The 22,632-nt window shown below is 41.5% G+C and overlaps 1 protein-coding gene across 2 annotated transcripts in view; it reads right to left on the reverse strand.

Moving 5' to 3' along the window:
* Positions 1-576: 576 nt before the first annotated feature.
* APOO (apolipoprotein O) overlaps positions 577-22,632 on the reverse strand; it is a 58,506-nt gene continuing 36,450 nt past the window's right edge. The window contains exons 6-9 of one of the 2 annotated variants that reach the window (XM_080795731.1): positions 18,107-18,198; positions 14,770-14,850; positions 4,276-4,341; positions 577-825 (exon numbers count right to left, since the gene is read on the reverse strand). In XM_080795731.1, coding sequence (XP_080651857.1) covers positions 4,306-4,341; positions 14,770-14,850; positions 18,107-18,198 — 209 coding nt within the window. In that variant the 3' untranslated portion in view covers positions 577-825; positions 4,276-4,305. The remainder of the gene's footprint in view (positions 826-4,275; positions 4,342-14,769; positions 14,851-18,106; positions 18,199-22,632) is intronic. The other variant, XM_080795732.1, reaches the window with a different exon arrangement.

The raw sequence follows: 22,632 nt of genomic DNA on the forward strand, positions 1-22,632 counted from the left end.
CTGATGTGTCAAAGGGGGCTCTTGCCATTCCCACCAGCACTGAAAATACAAATTTCAACGAGCGTGCACCCAGGGGCCACAAACATGAACACATGGCCGACATGCACAGAACCAACACACACGACCACATACCGTTCCTCAACTGGCGAGGCCGGGCTGCTTCATTACACATCTCCCACCAGCATGCGAGAAGCGGAAGATCTGTTTAAGCTGGGAGAGAACGGAACACAACAAGGGGTCATGGTGACTGTTTCCTTTCGTAGGTCTTCTCATCGCTGTCGGGCCAGCTATTACTTCCGAGTTACATTCTCACGCTGGCTGGTGAAGCCTCGTGTCTCAGCTCTGGAGCCGCTCGGCTTGACTCAACTCTCGTGGGGCTTGTGCCGTGCACACCGCCAGCTGGTACTGCCCTGGGGGGAATTAACGGTTTTCTTTCACACATGCACGTGCGTGCACACACACACGTACACCCAGACATACCACACACACAACCAAGCATACCACACACATGGGCACCAGGTAGGCTTCAACTGTCACTCAAGAACATTAAAAAAAAAGCGAAACAACTTTTTTTTTAAATTTGGAATTTTAATTATGTACATAAATAGCAACATGAGAACGAGTTCTAAGGCTAGACATTCTCTCTAGGTGAAAGGATTTCCGATTAGTCCACTTGTAGTATGGTATCACCCAAGATAACAAAGAAGCCTAGCAGAGTTTATCCTGAAGAAGAAAGCCAATTTACTACATTCGGTACTGACTTCTCTGCCATTTTTCTGTAGAAATATTGGTTTACCGCATGGAGTTTCCAATGTTTACCTATAACTGAAAGAAAAAGAAAGCCATAAGTAAACTGCCGGGGGGAAAAAGAGACTCTAAAACTTTGTTTTTTGAAAATTCATTAGGGCTAAATTGAGAAACCATATCAAATATTTACATTACTACTATGACCATAAGGACCATCGTGTGCCAGAGAAAACTGTAATTATTTCTATTTTACAGACACTTAACTACAAAGCAGGAAGGTTTTATGTTTCATCCAAACTACATTCAGATTCTCAACTGGCTGTGTACCTGAGCATAATTAAACAGACGGATGGATGAATACACAAAAAATAAATGCTTAAATGGCACAGCACACACCACAACTCTCCCCTTATGAAAAACCAAACAACTACATTTCCGTCCATCTGCTGAAGAAGAGAGTGTGATTACATCACCGTCAGGCTGGCGTATACCTGTCCTCATATCACCTCACTATTCTTCTCTGGAGTGGAACACACATTATCCAAAGACATACCAAAGACAAAGGAATTCTTCTCCAGACTGCTTTCTTCCCAAGATGTAAATAATCTACTTGGCAATTAGAGGTTTACCAACATTTTAGAGATACGGTTTTAGATACAAATATATCTTTTAGTATAAAACCAAAACTTCTTAAGTTAAACATGTAAACCTCTAGCTTACCTTTTCCATTTTGGTTTATTAATCTCTTTACAACTTCTCTAAGAATTCAATACATTTACTGCCTTGTTAAAACTGCAAAGTGGAAATGACCTATATTGATAAGGACTCAATAGGCCATGGGAGTCCATACTCGGAAATTATTAAGCAGCAGCTATGGGGAGGAATGAGATAGATCTCTAAGTACTAAGAGACAAAGATGCATGTAAGAAATTAAGTGGAAAAAAGGCAAGTTATTTCATTTGTTCGACACAGCTAAAGACAGTACTGCCTTATGAAGTATTCTTACCAAAACTGAGCCTCAATCTGATGGAGCCTTCAGATCTATCAGTTTACAGAAAATGTACTCAGCCACAGCCAGAATGTGGGATCTTCTAAAGGATAAATAGGCCTATTTTTCAAAAAATGAATGGCAAGGGGGAAATGAAGGAGAAGGAACTATTACAGTTTAAAAGGGACTTCAGGGACCTATCAGTCAAACGTAATGGGAAGATCTTGTTTGGATCCTGATTCAGAAAAACGAAACACAAAAAGACAACCAGGGAAATCTGCATACTACCTAAATATGAAATGATATTAAACAATTAGTGTTAATTTCTTTAGGTGTGATAATAAAATTGAGATATGTTCCCTCATGGAGGTTTCAATGTACTTGCAAAACAATTCTAGGAATATGAGCTCGTTCTGTCAAAAAACCAAAAGAAGGTATGGCTGTGCACACATTTACACACAGAGAAAAAAGTCTAGAATGGTATGTCAAACTATTAACAGAAATTAACCATGGAAAAGGAACAGAGAACTAGACAAACTGAAAATATTTATCTAAAGAAATTTCCTTTCAAAAAGATTTTATTTATTATTTATTTGAGAGAGAGCATGAGAGCACAAGCAGGGGGAGGGGCAGGGAAAGAGGGAGAAGCACTTTCCCCGCTGAACAGGGAGCCGGCCACAGGGCTTGATTGGATCCCAGGACCCTGGGATCATGACCTGAGCCAAAGTCAACTGCTTAACCAACTGAGCCACCCAGGCACCCGTAAAAAAAATTTCTTTACAACAAATATGTATCGCTTTTATAGTTGAAAACTCCATCTCCAACAGAGAAGTAAAAAAGTGAAGAATGAAATCAAGGTTGTATATACAGTAAGCTGAACCCTGGCCCAGAGTATTTTGGAAAGAGGAAATAGATATTTATGTAGTTTCCCTGTATTCCAAGTCTCATTGTCCCTGCAGCGAAACATAATATATTCAATGTCAAGTTTCTGGAGGACACATGTGGTTTCCTGGCTGCTCAAGTTCTAGTCTCTCTTCCAATAGCAGATCCACCCGGTATGCATCTGAACTGGCCCTCCAGAGATGCTGATTCTGGGGGTGGGGCTTAGGCCTCTGTTAACACACTCCTGCAGTCATTTGTTTGTATGATAAAATTTGAGAAGTACGACTCGGGGCCACCATAGGAAGGGCTGAGATGTGAAAGAGGATCTGGGTTTGTTTTCTGTGACCATTAAGGCAGGATCAGAACCACTGCATCGGAGTTACAAAAAGACATATTTTTGCTTAGTATAAGAAACGGCTTCCTAAAAATCAGAACCGTCCAAAGATGGCTGCTCTGTGGGGTGAGGTGCCTATCAGTGAAGATGAAAAGTGAGAACACACAGGGCAACAGAGTATTTATGCCTGAAGCTGGCTGGGGGGCCAGAGGACCTCTCTCAAATTCTAAGACTATATGACTCTCTGCATCCCTAAAAATATGGAGACAGCTTGAGAAAGAAAAACCTCACACTGAAGGCTTTCATGGATTGTAAACAGAAGTCATGGTTTACACTAAATGTAGCAGTGATTTAAAAAAAAGACTATAAAATTCATATTCACTGCAGAATATTTTAAAATATAGAGTTATATAGAACAAAAACTATAAAAAAAATCCATAATTCTACTATACCAAAATATATACTTAAATTTTTTGTTGTATTTCCTGGTCTTTATTCTTTCTCAAAACGTACCATACTACCTTGATTTTTCATTTAACGAGCTTCTGTGCAATTAAATATTACTGAAACACAACAACATTCCTCTTCATAGATATGCCAGAATTAAGCCACTTTTTGTAACTCAATATTTAATTATTTCCAAACTCAATGTAATCTTATCAGGAAATCACAAGTGCTATTACAGCATTTTTAATATATACACAAACTAACATTAATGTAGCTAGTGTTTTGTACTTAGCTGGTACTCATGAGTAAATACTGAACGAATGAATGAAGACAGTGAATGGTGTATAAGAGCCGAAGAAGTCACACCGATTTTCTGACTTCATCTGGTATCCTAAATTCCTCTAGCCTGAGGTAACTCAATCTTTAAAGAAAGAATAATTACACCTATGAATTCCCTATGGCACTTATGATAATATTTCCATATAATCTTGAGCTTCTCTACAACCATCACTCATTCAACAAATGTTTATTTAATGACTATCAGATGAATACGAGGATGCCTACAATAGTAAAGTGTTATTTGAAAAAAACACAAACCTAAGAAATAATGGCACTTTTCAATTGTTTGAAACAGTTTTGTAGGCAAATCCCAACTGCCAAGTTCTAGCTTGTCTAAAAAGGAACTTCTCAGGAATGGACAGAAACAAGTGAAGGCACCTAAGTCCACAAATTAAAGATGGAATGAAACATCATACTGGCCCTAATGGATCTACATGAAGCTGAAAATGCTATAATTAATTGAGTTAAATCAAGAACAAGTCATTTCAGCTGGTGCTAACAAGGCTTAAAAAAACTAGAGAATTCTCTTGTTCTTTACCTGATTAAAATGGGCAGAGCATGGAGCATTCTATTTATTTCCAGGTGAATTCTTCACATTTCCTGGCTTATAAAACAAAAATTAAGAATATTAATACAGTTTAAAAAGAAATAGTGATGCTTCTAAAGAAAGACTGGAATGTCTCAGCATGCCCATCTTCAGTATTTGGCTGAATACAACATTAAATATTCTTATAACGCAACCTGACCCATTTCTCAGTTAACTGAAGGAATTACGAGGGCTCCCTGAGGGCCCTGCTGTAGACAGTGACTTAGGCACCGAGAAGAGCAGGAACTAAAGCTCCATTAATCCTCACCACAGAGATTCAGCTAAACAGCTGATTCTATTAAAAAAATCCAAGAGTGAAAAGATTTCTTTGCTATTTCATGCTGCTGCCAAAGCTAAAAAATTTTTTAAAAAATTAAAAATAAAGAATCAAGCTGCTGTTCTCTGTGTATCATCCACCATAGGGGCCAAATCACAAAACATGTTTACTGTGAAAAAGGTTGTAATTGGACCACACCCATTCTGTCTGGCCACCATCTGGGAACGTATAATTAGGTCATGTCATCTACCAGAAGTGATGTAAGAAAGTTTCTAGTAGGAAAAGTTCATGCGGTAAAGGCTGAAGGCTTTACTTTCCTCCCTATATGTTTTCAATACGGTAATTCTGAAAACATGTTAGTAAGAACCGATATCCATCAAGGAGGTGAACTCTCACAAGATGGCAACACAAAAACAGTAGGCTGTAGGTAAGCAGGCAATAGGGCTGGGATCCCCTGGTCTAGACTAGGTGCAGGTTCTCCTGGTGGCCTTCTTGCAGTTATCCATGGGTAAAGGGGTGGGTAGTGAGAAAGCAGGAACACATAACCAACCCTGTAATTTCAGAGCATGGTTTCTAGGCAACTCCAGGCTTATCGGAGTGGCTGAAAACTGGTCTGTAAGCATGGTGATCATATATCCCAGCATGCCCAAGTTACACAGGTTTATACCCACTGTCCCAGTATAATTAACAGCACCCCCTTTCACTCTCAAGCATATCCTGACTTGGATGATAAATTATATGGTTACCCTATCTCCAGACCACATCCACTTGATGATGAAGTTATGGGGAACAAGGTCCTGTGTATTGCTTGGCAGATCATCACACAACACCCACATCTACTTGTTGCTCTGAACAGAGTTCTCTCTACAGGACTCAGTACCGTGTGCCTTACTGTATTCCTTGAGAGCCACAATCACACACACAAACACAAACGCACCCAGAGGCCTTCTTGCTGCTGCTTTTCCAACCTGCCAAGCTCTTTCCTAGGATGAGAACTTTGCAAAATGTATCCCTTGACCTAGACTGGTAAATCCCACTTTCTGCCTGGCTAAATGCTATTCATCCTCTAGATCAAGGCTTTCCCATCATGTGTCCTTCAATTTAGATGAGAACCTTTTATTCACATTCACAGCACCCACATGCTTCCTGATTTGTAGAATTCCTCCATTCATTTACTAATATATAAGCTGAATCATTTACTAATATATAGGTTTTGTGAGGGTACAATATCCCTAGGACCTCCTAAGCACATGGTATTTAAACATTTGTTGAATAAACAAATGAAATGCAACAGAACCTAGAGATCTGATGAGGGTAAAAAAAAAAAATGTTCGGGTATGCAATTAATGAAGAACAAAAAGAGATAAAAAGAGGCTTCATTTATGAAGGTAAGTGCGATAACCATGTCTGGCAATTGGGTCCATCATAATAGCCATATAGTTCTCTACCTAGTTAAATATATTAGGTGTGAATTACCTTAATGTAATGCTTGTCAAGTACTTCTAATGATATCTTATATATTCTACTATCCATATTCGCCAGCATCTCGATCTCAAAAATATAAGATGCTAAATTCATAAGCTTTTTTTAATCTTTTGGACATTCAGAAAATGGGCACATAAAATATTCTTCTGGTTGAGGAAAACAACTCTGTTGCTAGGAAATTTTTGTTTGGTTACGTATCACTTATAGTATAACAAAACATGATAGTCAAATATCTCACTAAAGAAATATTGAGCCCATCCACCCTATTACAAATCAGATCTCTCTTGGCAGAAACTGCCATGATCTCAGAAAAAAATAGAAATTCTCCAACTTCAAAAGACAGACTGTGATTAAGTACAAAAGCCAGAAATTAACTTTTTTGGGTATTTTTCAGATAGTTGTATTTGAAATATTTTATAACTGATTCTCCTTATAATTTAATTTTGATGTCTATCAGGTTTCACTTTTTTTTAGGACTAACTTATTTAGGGGAGCCTGGGTGGTGTGACTGCTCTCAGATCTACTTATTTTAGAGAGAGAGTGTGTGTCAGTGGGGGGGAGGAGCAGGAAGGGGAGAGAATCTCAAGCAGACTCCCCACTGAGCATGGAGCCCAACACAGGGCTCTATCCCAGGACCGTCAGACCATGACCTGAGCCGAAATCAAGAGTCAGAAGCTCAACCAACTAAGGCACCCAGGTGCCCAGGTTTCATTGTTTTTTAACAATTAATACATTTTACTTAACCCAACATATCTAAAATACTAATATTTCAATATATAATCAGTATAAAAATGATAATGATAATGATAAAATGATAATGATAAATAATGATAAAATGATAATGATAATGATAAAATAATGATAATGATAATGATTCTTTTTATTTGTATGGTGTCTTCTAAGTTTGCTGTGAATTTACATGTACAGCACACACCTCAATTCAAACTAGCTATATTTCAAGAACTCAAGAGCGAGTGACTGCCATATTGGACTATATAGGGCTAGAGGAATGAGGTAAATAGCGCTATGATGGTTTGTTTTATGTGTCACAGCAAGTACTCAATAAACATTATTTATCCAAGGTAAAAGATCATGTATCTTTTTGACGAAGAAATAAAAGTAAGGATAAATGACCTGTTAAAAACCCCAGTGATATCCTAGTTCACTGGCTAAGGTAAGCAGAATCAAGCCTCCCCCAAAAATGTCTGCATCCTAATGCTGGGAATTGTGACTGTGTTACCTTACGTGGCAAAGGTGAATTTACGTGGCATGGAGGTTCAGGCTGCTCTCAGCTGACTTTCCAATAGGGAGATTATTCTGCATTATTACATGGGTTCCAATAGTCAGAGAGGGAGGCAGAAGACAGGGTCAGAGAATGGGACATGAAAAGAATTCAACTTGCAGTGGCTGGCTTGGAAGATGGAGGAAGAAGGCTGTGAGCCAAGGAAAGCTGCAGCCTCTAGCAGCTAGGAACAGGCCTCAGCTGGCAGCCAGCAAAACAACCTTGACCCTACAACCACAAGGAACTGAAACAAATTCTGTCAACAGCCTGAATGAGGGGGGAAATACATTCTCCCCTGGAGCCGCCAGAGAGGAATGCAGCCCTGCTGACACCTTGATTTAGACTTGCGACCCACGGGGGTCTAAGAGAATATAAGTTTGTATTACTTTCAGCCAGTAAATTCGTAGTCATTTGTTTTGGCAGGATGGGAAACTAAAACACTGGTGGGAGGACTCTTGACTAGAGGATATAAGCCCTCTGGTTCCATTTCCCATCAGGAGATGTCAGCTTCTCAAGCAGAAGCAAAAGTATGCAGTGTCACAGGACGTCTGTCATGGCTGTCACGTGCGAGAGTCTGGCCATTTTATAAGTTTCTTACAGGGATAAACTCATTTCGTCCTCAAAGCAGCCCCATGTGGCCCTACTCCCATTTCCCAGAGTGCCTGAGCAATTTCCCCAGGTCTCAAGGCTTGTAAGAGGCAGAGGCGAGGCAGGGCCTGGAGCAGCTGCTCCGGAGTCCACGCTCTCAGCCACCAGGCGAGGCCGCATTCTGCTTGGTCCACCTTTCCTGATGCAAAAGCTTTATGCCTTTCAAAACAGGAGATGCTCCCCTTGCCTGGAATTTTTAACTTTTTATTTTTTTAAGTAGTGATGTTTAAAAAAAAAAAAAGAAAAAGAAAAATTCATTGCCTAGTACCTTTAGTTTTTAAACAGCCGACACCAGAAAAGGCACCAATTCAGAACAAATTTAGCTTTATGGAAAACCCGCCACATCGCCCTTATTTTTATTTATATTTTATTGTGTTATGAAGACTTAACAGGAGATTGACTCTCCGGACAAATTCTGAAACGTACGATTCAGTCCCGCTGACTTGCAGGCACAGTGGTGTAACGGCAGATTCTAGAACATACTCATCTCGCGTGACTGACACTTCATACCCCTTGAACGGTAACTCTCCGAGTCCCTTCCCCACACCCAGCCCCTGGCAACCACCATTCTGCTCTCTGTGCCTGCGAGTCTGACTATTTCAGACACTTGATGTAAGTTGAATCACGCAGTATTTCTCCGTCTGGGATAGAAATACCCAAAAGGATCACTGTGAAACCACGCAACTTACTGAGAACTAAACTTGAGTGTGTTTAGCAAGCTGTGGAATTTGGAATGGAGGAAGAGAAAGCGCGGCGTATTTACTCAGGGTGGTGGCTGTTGCTTCCCTTTCATTTTCCTGCTGAGCCAGCAGGGGCCTGAACACAACTATTAAAAGCCCAGCTTCAGAAGTTCTGCTCGCTTTTCGCGTTAGTAACAGGTTTATATTTCTTCATGGATTTTCCTGCCCTTTAAAGAATTATTAAGATTTTGCTTTTTAGTTTTTGTTGGCCTTTAACGGTCATTCTACAATTCTTTCATAGTAACTTCTTACTTTTTTTTTTTAAACCTAGTGAAAACTAAATGTGCCATTTACTGAGACACACTGCTGTGTCTGGCTAATTATAGGACAACTCCAAAAGAGCCATCTGTGACCCTGGGGCCCCACGCCCACAATTGGCATCCATCTCGGATACTCAGACGTTGGGCTGATACTTGCGAGAGGGTTTCAGATCAGCAATGGACAATCAAGTAAATAGTTTCAGGCTTTTATTAAGCTCCTAGACTCAGAGTGAAAACCATAATGGAAAAAAAATCAATAAAACCAACTACAGTAAGAACTTCTGATTGTCAAAAGACACCCAAACTGAAAAGACAACCCTCAAACTGGGAGAAGGCATCTGCCAACACGTGACCCACAACATTAGCTTCTAGGAAAAAAAAAATAAAGAACCCCTGTAAATCACTAAGGAAGAAACACATTACTCATACCAAAAAATGGCCAAAAGACAGGAGTAGGTGTGTCAAGAAGAAGAAACCAATAAACACGTGAAAATGCTCAACCTCATTAGTGATCAAGGAAATGTACATTAAAACTACAATGAGAAATTCTGAAGCTATTGTGACATGCCAGATAATGAGGAAACCATCAAACTACTTGGGTCATGTCAAAAGGACTCTAAGCCAACTTCTACTAGCTGAAGTGGGACAATTTGAATTTAAATAAGGACTATGAATCATAAAACATTCAAATCCAAATATGTATAAATCTACAAATTCATAACTATATTTAAAAAACTGGTGACCCTCTGAGGATGAGAGGGAACCAATCCATTATTTTGAAAACTGGATGTATAAGAGAAAAAACAAAGCATTTATCCTGTCTTTCCTCTAACTGGGTAACTAAACAGTAGATGAGCAGAAGTAGTTCCAGTATTAAAGTATTGCAGCTAATATGTGAAAAATGACATGACAGAGGTAGAATATAACAATTTTCTAACCCCCAATAAATCCATGGGTCTAGGCACTGGGCGTCAATACCCATTAACACCAAAACAGCAAAGTGAAAACCAGACTTAGGTGCCTATGCAGACCTACAGCCTTGCCCAAAGGATCAAACACAAACCTCATCAATCAATCATCTGAATCCAGCTGCCAATCTGCAGGAAATGCAGAGAAGACAGCAACATGGTCAAGTGTGCCATCAGCAAGGCCCAAACCAATGGAGACTCTTTAGGTCCCAAATGCCGGGTTCTTTTAACAGATACGTTGTAAGGAAAATAAAAAAGATGGAAGGGAACCTGTAGATTAAAAGTGACTTAAAAAGGGGGGAGAGGGAAAAAGACTTAAAAGGCATATAAAGTCAGAAATAATAAGAGGCAAAACTAAAGTGACAGGGATAAATACTTAAGTGACAAAACCATAAAGAAAAATAAGAAAGCTATTACTATAGAAGTCAGGGTAATAGATAATTTTGGATGGAGGGAGAGAACGGTAATTGGAGTGGGCTACATGGAGAGGGTTCTAGGAAGGCTGGAAAAATTCTGTTTTTTGTCTTTAGATGATGGTCACAAGGGAGCTTGCCTTACACTAATTCACTAAGCTAAAAAAAGAAATTAAAATGTTGTTGAAGGAATGCACATTACTGGGGCAGCTGGGGAAACCCGAATATGGACTGCATATGAGGTAAGGCTTACAGAAACAAGGAAATGTTAACTTTCCCCAGTGTGATAATGGTATTGAGATTATATTAGTGAATGTCCACGTTCTTTGGAAATACACGCTGAATTAGGTATGGGTGGGAAGTGCAATGATACCCACAACTAATTCTCACATAGTTCAGAAAAAGAAAATACATGTGTGTGAGTGCCCACACATGTGTAAAATAAGAGACAAAGCAAATGTGGCAAAATGTGAACTGGTGAATCGAAGTGAAGGGGACAGTCATTATTATTTCTGCAACTGTTCTGCAGTTTTGAAATTTTTTCAAAATAAAAACTGGAGAATAAAGTAAAATCACACACACGTGCACACGTGCGTAGGCATGCACACAAACACACACCCCACAGTGAAAAACTATTTTAAAGCTACCAGATGGCAAAACTGGAAGCAACTACTTTGTAAAATGACTTGGCGTCATCTAGTAAAACTGATGTGCAGACCCTGTGAACAGGAATCCCGGCCTAGGGAAACTCCTAATAAACCTGACACAGGTACAAAAATGCTCACAGCTGTGTGTGAAACAATAAACGGAAAATCACCCAACTAGTCATCAACATGGTTATCTTCCCACAAAGGAATATTCTACAGCAGTGAAAATGAATAGACTGTAGCCATACTCAGCCCATAAACATGTTAAGGGGGCAAAACAAGGTACACAATAGTACACATAGTAAGATTCCATTTAGATAAACTCTTTGTATGTGTATTTGATATATTTTAAAGATAAAAAATAGGCAAGTTCAGCTACAATGTTTTAGAAGAAGAACAAGGAGATGAAAAACCAAATTCTGGATAGTAGTTCCCTCTGGGGAGACAGGTGCAGGAGGGGGAGGGCGTGGAGAACTTGGAAGGCATTGGTAATTGCCTATCTTTTAAAGGTGGGTGGATGATTGGTATATATGTGTCATTATAGTGTTGGATTTTATTTTATTTTTTTTAAAGATTTTATTTGTTTATCAGATAGAGATCACAAGTAGGCAGAGAGGCAGGCAGAGAGAGGGGGAAGCAGGCTTACCGCCGAGCAGAGAGCCCGATGCGGGGCTCGATCCCAGGACCCTGAGATCATGACCTGAGCCAAAGGCAGAGGCTTTAACCCACTGAGCCACCCAGGCGCCCCTATAGTGTTGGATTTTAAACTCCGTCTGTCTCTCTATGTGTGTGTGTGTCTGTAAACGTAAGTTTTTTTTTAAGATTTTTTTTTTAAAGTAATCTCTGTAGACACCCAATGTGGGGCTTGAACTCACGACCCCAAGATCAAGAGTTGCATGCTCCACTGACTGAGCCAGCCAGGTGCCCCTGTAGAGACAGTTTAAAACCCAACAGGTATTTTCTATCTAAAAAACAAAAACAAACACTAGACAACTCTAGGCTCACAATATTTTTGGACACACCCATCACTGCTTCACAGTTCTGACAAAGAGTTCATTTTAGCTGAAACGAATAAATTTCTCTGACCTGACCAAAAGCAATGACAGAACTGAAAGACCACCTCATCTAAACTACTGGTCAAAGACTCAGTGCAAACATTTAGTATCAATTTCTAAAAGGGAAAAAGGGATGTGGCAGAGAAGAAAAATGCCACAGACTTATTTAGGGTCTCTGAGAGTAATACAACTCCATGGCAAATAATGTAATTGAGAACTGAGCCATCATTCCTACCACTGAAAATTTCAGGACCCTGTTTTAAATACGCTGTCCACAGACTCCTTTTGACCGTTTAGAACCACAAGCATGTACCTTTGTTAGATCACTACAGTGGTAACTATGGACAACCATGAATTAGATTGCATCTAATTGAGACTGCTAATTTCAAGCCTGACTTGAAAACCAATTTCCAAATAAGCTAAGAAACAAACAAAACTCTCAATCACGAAGTGTCCCCCCAGGTCCCTTCAGAGACATAGTTCCTGGGTCCCAAAGGATTCCTGTTCCAGGGTAACTTAAATCTTTGCTCTCATCCGTGAAACAAAATAAAAACCACTGAAATCCATAAGAGCCAACAAGAAGGGGGAAGTGCAATCAATAAAAAACAATGGCATTTCACCCTCAGATAATTCCTGAAATCTAAGTCTATCAATATTTGATTAAAGCCTCCTGTTGTTCTTCATTTAAAACTTGTGCGAAATGTTTAAGTAGTCAACATCAATTTTGTTACTTTCTAGTGAGAACACACAACGGTCAGGAAGAGATTACGCTTTCATGGTAAATAAATGAAAGAGCATTACATTCTCAATGACTCTGAAGAGGACAAGAGCACAGAAGACCAGAGAAAAAACATCCAGGCCAACTGTGAGCTAATTGGACATCTTTACTCTCTCATTCCCCAAAGACTCACATATAAATATGAGTGGCTTTAATAGCTAACGTTTTCAAATTACCATAAAATGCTGGCCTGTTTAACCCGCATTCCAACCACAGTCCCGCTGCTTCTCCCCTGGGCTGAATTCTCAGAGCAGAGAAAGCTATTTCCAAGCTAGAGGCTCTGGGGGGATCCCCTCCTCAGCTTTCGTGCACAGTGGGACTGAGCTGCCCACAGACACCACGGTGAGCACTCAGAGTCTCCCAGGAGACCTCCCCACAACTGGCTTCGGGGCACGTGTGTCCCTACCACCACCACAGTGAGCACTTGGAACTGAGCGTGAGTTTCATTTTCCACGTTTCTTTCTAGGGCTCTGTAGAGCCTTCCTGACATTCTTCTTTTTTTTTTTTTTTAAAGATTTTATTTATTTTTGACAGAGAGAGAGAGAGAGAGAGAGAGATCACAAGTAGGCAGAGGCGGGGGGTGGGAAGCAGAGAGCCTGATGCGGGGCTCGATCCCAGGACCCTGAGATCATGACCTGAGCCGAAGGCAGAGGCTTAACCCACTGAGCCACCCAGGCACCCCCCTTCCTGACATTCTATTTCCTTTCCCATATAAAACTCGGTGTGGACTTAAGGAATTCTTTAAACAGGAAAGCAAGCTGCCAAAGAAAATGTCAGAGGAATGGAAACAGAACTAGGGGTGTTTATTCTTTAAAGGAGATTGCCAAAGGGTACTTGATATTAACACAGAACTTCCTACTCAAAGCTAGCTTAAACAGGCTCCAGAGAGACTAATTCCTTTAGCTACTACTAACACAAACATGAGTCTTAAGATTTCACTGGAAGACTATTTCTGTAAATAATGAGGATGGCCTTCAACTGATTCTATAATGTTACATCCAAATTCCAGTTCAAAACTGGATTTCAATTGTGACACAGTTCTTTGTATTTTTAAAGAGTATTTTGACTTGAGATAACAGAACTCAAAATGAACTTCCTTCCATCTATAATGTAGAAGGTATGTTAATGTAAGAACCCTAATTCTTCCTTATCGAGCAGTGCCTCGGAGGGCTTGGAGGAGACATGATACCTTATTCTATACTCATTCTTCCTTATCAGAGGAAAGAATGTTCTAGCAAACAGGGGCAACATTCATTCAGCTATGGGGCTGCAAGAAGAGATGAAAGAGGACACCCTCTTACAATTACACAGCCTTCTCCCTCTGCTGCTCGTCCACCAGTCATAACAGAGAATATGGTCTGTGGCTGGTGGCTAATTGCCCCCTCATACCATGGCTCAAGCCCTTAACTGGGCCAAGGAAGCCAGGGAATCCGGTCATGCTAAAGTAAAGGAGGGAGCCCATAAGAAGTATAACAGCAAGAGGAGGAGCCTTGTTTAGTTTTTTGTGTGTGTGTGCTTTTTTTTGGTGGTGGTGGTGTTTTTTTGCCTGGGAACACAGTATGTTCCCTACGAATCCAGTTTTGATAAAACTTTCAGAAAATATGCTACACTTTGAACACATTATAAATACAAGAGAGAGAAAATGATGATCTACGAGTGCAGTGGAATGCATTTCATGGTCACCACTTTTTAGCCTTGCTGATAATATCCAAATACACAGAGGTTCTCCTGCTCCTCCAATAAAGGCTACTGATAGAGAATCTGAGCTAGAGGCGTAATGAAAACAAACAGAAAAAGCAGGATCAGGCAACAGTGTTATCAAGAATCTTACAAAACCCTGAAGAGACCATATATTTAAACCAAAAGGAAAATAATGAAAAAGATCTTTCTCACCTTTTGAAAGTTCTCCTTCCACAAATCTTCTATGACTACGTATCCTCGTAAACCCCAGTCATATAATTTCTCCCCACTGACCTTGAAACGAAATATAAAAGGTCCATTACTATTCCATACATGACTGGTAAGAATAAGAATATTCCACTTTCCTTTTTCCTGTTTCCAAAAGAACTGTAGTTAAGCATACAATGACCCCAGAAGCCCTGGGGCATATACATTAAGGCTGGGCAACATAAGCAAATACAAAGATAGTGAGAGTCGTAGCATTAAAAAGAAAACACAGTTTGGTCATGCAGTCAGTTTGAAATAATCTGCCATAAATTACAGGTGAATAAGGGGGAAAAATGGAGGAAGTCAACCACTGACAGGTGAAATTCCTAAAAACGAGACACAGAAAGAAGGCTTCTGCCTATCACATCTAACAGGTCATAGCCAACCAAGGCACATGAAAATCACTCACTCATTTTAGGGGCCTAGTTAAAAAAAAATAGGTGAACCTAATGAAGATGGTCTTAGTTTTCCCAGGTCCCCCAAAACATAAAAGTCTTCACGTTTCTATAGGGATTTTGCCTCTTGATCCAATATCCTTTCTACAACATCCTGAGAGGTAGGCGCCGGGGTCAGAGAACACTCTGGGGCCAAGACGCTCGCATCTTCATATGATACTGTGATGGCACTGCACGGTGACAGATGGGAGCTACACTTTTGTGAGCACAGCATAATGTATAAACTTGTTAAATCACTATGTCGCACACCTGAAGCTAATGTGACATTGTGGGGCAACTACACTCAAATTGAAAAGATTTATAAAAAAAAATTTTTTAAATGCCCTGGTCCACTTTTCTCTAGCTGACTTTAACTGTTGAATTTTTAAGTAAGGAAATACTCAGTAGCCAAGTGACCAGTCCAACTAAGGTCACAGTACTAGTAGTTATTTTCTTCCAATTGCTCTAACTGTTCTTAAAATATATGACTCTCAGACCCACTGGTAGACATATCGAGCATTTACCACATATATGACACTATTCTTGGTACTTTACATTTCTGAGAGGAAAAGAACATTTGCCATCACTTTAAGCATTTTCTTACAGTACTTCTCTCCAAACACTACTGAACAAAAAATAAAGTGAGCAATTACGTGGCTGGTCCAAGGTCAGGGTATTCATAAAAAAAAAATTAAAACTGTTGACACAGGAACTAAATGGCACTAAAACAGTAACAGAAAATCCCTTTTAATCACTGATGTCTCTTTCATTTTATTGTAGCAAAATATACATACAATTTACCATTTTTTCCATTTTTAGGTGTACAATTCAGTGGCATTAAGTGCATTCACAGTGTTATGAAACCATCACCATTATCCACGTCCAGAACTTACTCATCATCCCAAACAGATCGCTAATGTTTTAGGTCTAGTGAAAATGAAGTTAATTGTTTTGCTCTGGCTTACTCTAAGTACCAAATAAAAGACAAAACACTCCTTCCCACTGACTTGAAAAATAAATTAGAATACAACTCATATTTGCATCCTACGATCTTGGCTGTGAATACAAAAGCTCTTTTGCAACATACGCTGTGGCATATAAATAAAAAGACCTCTACTCAGGGAGCAGCCATATGTGCTTCTGGAGCAGCAGCCCAGCCCACCCTCCACACCCTATCCCTTTACCAGTGAAACCACAACACACTGAGATGACGGATGATGGTGCTGATGAGCCAGGGCAGGCAGACATGATTCACTGTTCCTGAGCCGGGGCTGAAGCAGGCAGGGGAACATTAACTCTCTGCCTCCAGGACTGCATTAAACAGTGTCAAGCCCATATGATAAAGACCTTCCTGGCATCTGCTACCAAAGCCACCCATTTCTCACAGCTGTGGCCACTAGGCACCCACCTACGACTACAGTGCAACCCAGGAATCCAGCCTCAGTCCTGTCAGGAGCACTCCAGGGAGCTCAGGGTCAGCGCGGCCTGGCTCAGAGCCCTGAGGGCCCAACTCTAATGACGGCACCGCTGCTCCTCTGGGACCCAAGTCTTGGCATGACAGAGTACCTCCAGGAACTGGGCAGGTCCCTGTCTCCAGATGCTGTCCAGGACTTCAAAACCTCGAGCCTGCTTTGTTCTTGCCAGGTTTCCAAGGCACTCAATGTCTAGAGTTCCCCTAAGTCCAGACCCCACTGCCCTGAGGAAGTCTAGCCTCTCTCAGTGGTTCTCAAACATCAAGGACTCGCAAACCCCCTGGGGAGCTTGCTAAAACCCAGTTCGATGGCCCTCATCTTCAGAATGTTCTGAGTCAGTCAGTCTGGCTTGGGGCCTGAGAATGTGCATTTCTAATAAGCCAGGGGATCCTGATGTTGCTAGTCTAGGGACCACACTTTGCAAACAGCTGGTCTAGCTCTTAGGGACTGAATTGTGTCTCTCAAAATTCACATGCTGAAGTCCTAACCCACAGCGCGACTCTATTTGGAGATAGAGCCTTTAAAGGAGTGACTGAGGTTAAATGAGGTAATGAGAGTGGGGCTCTAATCCAAAATGACTGGTGTCATTCGAAGACGAGGGTGAGACACGAGGGATGTCCACGCACTGTGAAAAGGTGGCCATCTGCAAGACAAGGAGAGAAGTCCTAGAAGAAACCAACCCTACCAGCACCGTGATCTGGACTTCCAGCCTCCGGAACAGCACAGAAATAAATCTCTGTTGTTCAAGCCACTCCATCTGTGGTATTTTGTGAGGGAACCCTGAGCAGACTAAAACACAGCTTTACCCATCTTGCCTGCCAACTCTGTTCTCCGACTTGACAGGATGCCATCAAGCTGAGGTCTGAAGGGAAAGAAAGGAGCAGCCAACTGAGAGCCCTGAGAGGGGTACTCCCGGCAGATGGGACTGCACGCCTTGAAGCCCTCAGCAAGTAAAGTGAGGCTGACACCAGGCCCGGAGAGAAGGTGCAGAGGGCCAGAGCACGGGCCTATGTGTGCAACTTCAAGGAGGACAGGTTGTGATCACATGCACCCAAATGGAGAATGACCCGTAACTAGCAGTTGTGGAGTGTGAGTCTCTAGACTTCCATGTAAATATGCCCCCCAAAAAGGCATCTTGATTCTTTGGACTAATATTCAACTTAGTGTGCATTCTCTGAATACTGACATGATCGGAAGGAGGGCCAGAACTGAGGCGCGTGGCAGAGAAAAGCACTTAAATTTGTGGCAGTTCATTTTATGTGCAAACAAATTCTAGTCAGGTGCAATAAAAGCTGCAAAATAAAAAATATTAAGCAGTAAACCCAAACATACACAAGCAAGAAAAAGGGACACCCCAGCTTACTGCGTCTAACTTACCTGGACAAATACGATGGCTTGTTGTGGGTAATAAAGAGAAGCAGCAAGTCCCATGAATCCAGGTGGATATACCAGCTTCTTTATTTTTGAGCCTATAGAATAAAAGCTTGTAGATGTCAAGAGATGATTCATGACCCTTACCATCTCCGTTGGCCCTGGACACCTAACACTGAATAAGACTTCTTTTCTTTGATCCTAGATTAGCAGAGAATGTGCCTAATAACGTCATACACACCAAAAAGAACCATCCCATGCCCATAGCTTTGGTGAGATATAATTCACACAAGTCACCCATTTACAGTGTACATGCATTCTCATGTATTCACAGAGGTATGCAAACCATCACTACAATCAATTCTAGAATATTTTCATCACCCCCCAAAAGAAACGCCATATCTATTAGCAGTCACCCCACCTATTCCCCCACGACCCCAATCCCTAGAGAACCACTAATCTACTTTCTGTGTCTGCAGAGTTGCCTACTCTGGACACTCCACATATATACAAATATATAAATGCAGTTATATAATGCATATATAAATGCAGTTATACAGTATGTGGTCCTTTGTAACTGGTTTCTTTCATCAGCACAATGTTTGCAAGAGAACCACCACTTCTAAGGGAGCAAAAATAAAGAACATTCTGAAAAGAGGAAATGGGTGGAGGGGCCATTGGGAGATAAGAGGTGTCATCCAACTTACAGAAAACAAAAAGTGGACAGAGGCAAGAGGACACACAGCTATGAAGTCCCGAGGAGGGAGCAGCAGGTCCTCGGCAGCCCAGAGACAGCAGGTACTGTGGATGGCGAGGGCAGCCAAGGATCAAGAGGGAAGGAGGTGGGGAGATGTGGGGACTACGGATGGACACAAATGCAGGTCCTGTGCAGAGTCTAGGGGTGATTCTCTCCTTCCTCCGTGCCATCTTGGTGCAAAACTGTTTGTGGCCAGGCAGTCTGTCCGGCCAAACTTTTACAAAGGGGGAGAAGTATCTCTAAAGAGGGGCGCTCAGGTGGCTCAGTCAGATAAGCATCTGACTCTTGAGCTCAGCTCAGGTCTTGATCTCAGGGTGAGTTTAAGTCCTGCATTAGGCTCCATGCTGGGTACAGAGCCTACTTAAAAAAAAAAAAAAAAAAGAAGTATCTCTAAAGAAATGCCATAAATTTTCTGCTGAGAACCAAGATAGCCAGTGTGTGTGTGCATGTGAGCGTCGTACCCAAGAGCAGAGTTTTCCCTGAAATGGCCCAGGTATAGGCACCCTAGGCACCCTCCGTATAAAGTCAGTTCCCTTTCAGCTCATCCTGAGGTGGAACCTACTGGCCAGTAAGCCCCATCTATGCACAAAAAATTCTTATTAGCATTTCAATCGCCTTGCTCTTATACTTGACTGTATAACCAATAATCACTAGTCATCTGAGGAAGGCCTGCAGCATAAAAGGTGAGATCGAGACAAGCAAGAAAGGAAAAAAATGACCCTCCAGGCAACGAAAGAACTTAAAAACAAGAATACACCTGTTATTAAGTATGGTTGAATAAACTTAATCAGCTACTACATTAAAAGAAAAAAAGGTTCCATGAAAAGGGGATAATCAAAGACCAAGAAAGAGCTACTTGGAAATGACAAAAGTAAAAACAATCAAATCAAAAGGAATAAAATGAACAAGAAAATAAAAGAGACATACAGGGTCACTTAAACAGCTTCATTGCTAATTCAGAAAGGAAAAAGAATGAGAGTAAATTTTCTGTTTTTTTTATTAAAGATTTTATTTATTTGACAGAGAGAGAGAGAGAGACAGCAAGAGCAGGAACATAAGCAGGGGGAGTGGGAGAGGGAGAAGCAGGCTTCCCGCTGTGCAGGGAGCCTGATGCGGGGCTCGATCCCAGGACCCTGGGTTCATGACCTGAGCCTAAGGCAGATGCTTAATGATGGAGCCACCCAGGTGCCCCGAGAGTAAATTTTCAAAGAAATACAAACCAGATTACATCCCTACAGCTGAAGGTTGCAAGCCACCAAAATGCCCAATTAGGAATGAGATATCTACAGGCAGTCACACCACCCTGGAAGTTCAGAACACTGAAGATTAAGAGAAGATCCTCAAAGCTTCCAGGGGAAAAAATGAACCACTTCAGAAGGAACAGGCATCCAGGATGGCTGCTGACACTCACACCTGCGATGCCAGATGCTAAAAGACATGGCCTTCAAAATTTTGATGGAAAACAGATTCTATACCCAACCAAATTCTTACCTAATATGAGGGTAGAAAGTAATTTCCAGACTTGTAAGGATTTGTCAAGTTTCCTTCCAACATGGGCTTTTTTGAAAGTGACTCGAGCATGTAGTTCAAGAACATGGCAGAGCAAACCAAGGAAAAGAGGACATGGAACCCCCCAAAAGGGGGTCAGACCCAGGAGAGCATGGAGCCATGTCCCAAGACCACCACAGAGCTGAGTCTTAGTCCAGACCGCAAGGGGGTATATGAAAGAGGACTTCAACTACCTCGATTTTGACCTCAGTCTGCACTTTATGAAAAATTTTTAAGATTTTATTTTTAAGTAATCTCTACACCCAACATGCGGCTTGAACTACAACCGTGAGATTAAGAGTCGCCTGCTCTAAAGACTGAGCCGGTAGGCACCCCCTCAGTCTGCACTTTCTAAATGCTGAAATCTCCCTTTCCAGCTTATCTCTTAACTCGGGCAAAAGACCCTGTGTGCAAAACGTCCCCTGGTGGGAACCAAACCTACCCCCTCCCTCAATTAGTAAGGACTGCCCTGAGCCAGTAGGACCCCACGTGACTGACTCCAAGACAACGATGGACTTGACCTCCACTGACTACCTGCACTTACCTTTGCCCCACACTGCCCTTACATAAACCTAGAAGCATTTTCGGCACTTTGGAGATAGCCTCTGAGACGGTAGTCCACTGTCTCCTGGGTGTTGGCCTCACTGAAATAAATTCCTTTCTTGTTTCAACACCACTCACCTCTCTGACTTTGGATTTTGTCAGCGACGACTGACTGAACCTGGTCTGTTTAAGACTCCTGAAGACAGCTGCTCTTACACCCTTGCGCCGCAGGTACACGTAGAGCCCTGGGCAAAGGGGAATGGCAGGAGAGGGAGCAGCACGGAGAACCAGAGAAGCCTGAGAATAAGGTTCAGAAAACCTTAGTGAAACAGGAGACGCCTCTAGAAATGAACTTGGACCTAGAGAGTGTCTGCCAAGAGGCGCAGGGATCTTCACGTGGGCCATGGATAGATGCTAGGGCAATGTATGTTAGTAACACACAGAATAACCTAAGTGCTGTTTACTGGTTTTAAACATTAAACAGACATATCTCCAAAGATGGAACTAGGGCCATAGGAGAAAAAACAAATGTTATCATCTAGACTCGTAATAAATTCATGTTTCTCTTCTTGTCTTACTGCCTTGATTGAAAGGATACAATTACTCTAGAACACACTGTTTTTATCCCTGGGGTCCCACCTATACACTTGGAGCTCACATAGGTGAGGACCAAGTGAAGGACAGCACACCCGACAACCAGCCATTTCTGGGTCATTTGCAAAAAATTGGTAAGCAGCAGCTCTTGGGCCTCCAGCTCCTAATGGTTCACACAATGAGCTGGGGGCTCCAAAACTTCAGGAAGGAAGTGGGGAGGAGCCTCCAGACGCCAACGATAGTGGGCAACGACCACCTGCCACCCTTGAGTGACCTGGCGGAGTCCACTTCCTCAGAATGATGACCTACTCACCTCCTAGAGAGGTGCCTCTTGTCACCACCAGTCATGGCCATTCTCATCAAATGAGGAGCACTACCTTAGCATTTATGCTCAAGAAACCCTATCCTATGACCCAGCAATCCCTCTTCTGGGCATATACCCAAAGGAAATGAAACCGGTATCTCAAACAGATACCTGCACGCCCGTGTTCACTGCAGCATTAGTCACAAGAGCCAAGACATGGAAACAACCTAAGCATCAAGGGATGAAGAAGTAAAGAAATTGTGATACCTATATGAATGGAATATTATTTGGCTTTGAAAAAGGAGACCCTGCCACCTATAATAACATGGATGAACACAGAGGACATTATACTATGTGAAATAAGCCAAATAAAACCCGCACAATCTCACTGACAATCTGGAATCTAAAAGAGTCAAATGCATAGAAGCAGAAAGTAGAAGTGTGGCTACCGGAAGAAGTGGGGGTGGAGATGGAGAGATGCTGGTCACAGGGTACAAAGTCGCAGTTATGCAGAATGAGTAAGTCTAGAGAGTAATGTAGGGCATGATGGCCATGGCTAACAATATTGAGTCCTGGACACTTACTAAGAGAGATTATTGGTGCTTTCATCTAAAAAAAAAAAAAAAGGTAACTATGATAGAAGGCATGTTAAATAGCTTGACCAGAGTATTCATTTCACTACGCATATGTATACATATATGTATATCAAAACATCATGTCGTACACCTTAAAAACATACAATTTTTATTAAAAAATAAAAATTTGTAGGCGTTAAACCAAAAAAAA

This window comes from Martes martes (genome assembly GCF_963455335.1).
Source record: "Martes martes genome assembly, chromosome: X".
Classification (NCBI taxonomy): domain Eukaryota; kingdom Metazoa; phylum Chordata; class Mammalia; order Carnivora; family Mustelidae; genus Martes; species Martes martes.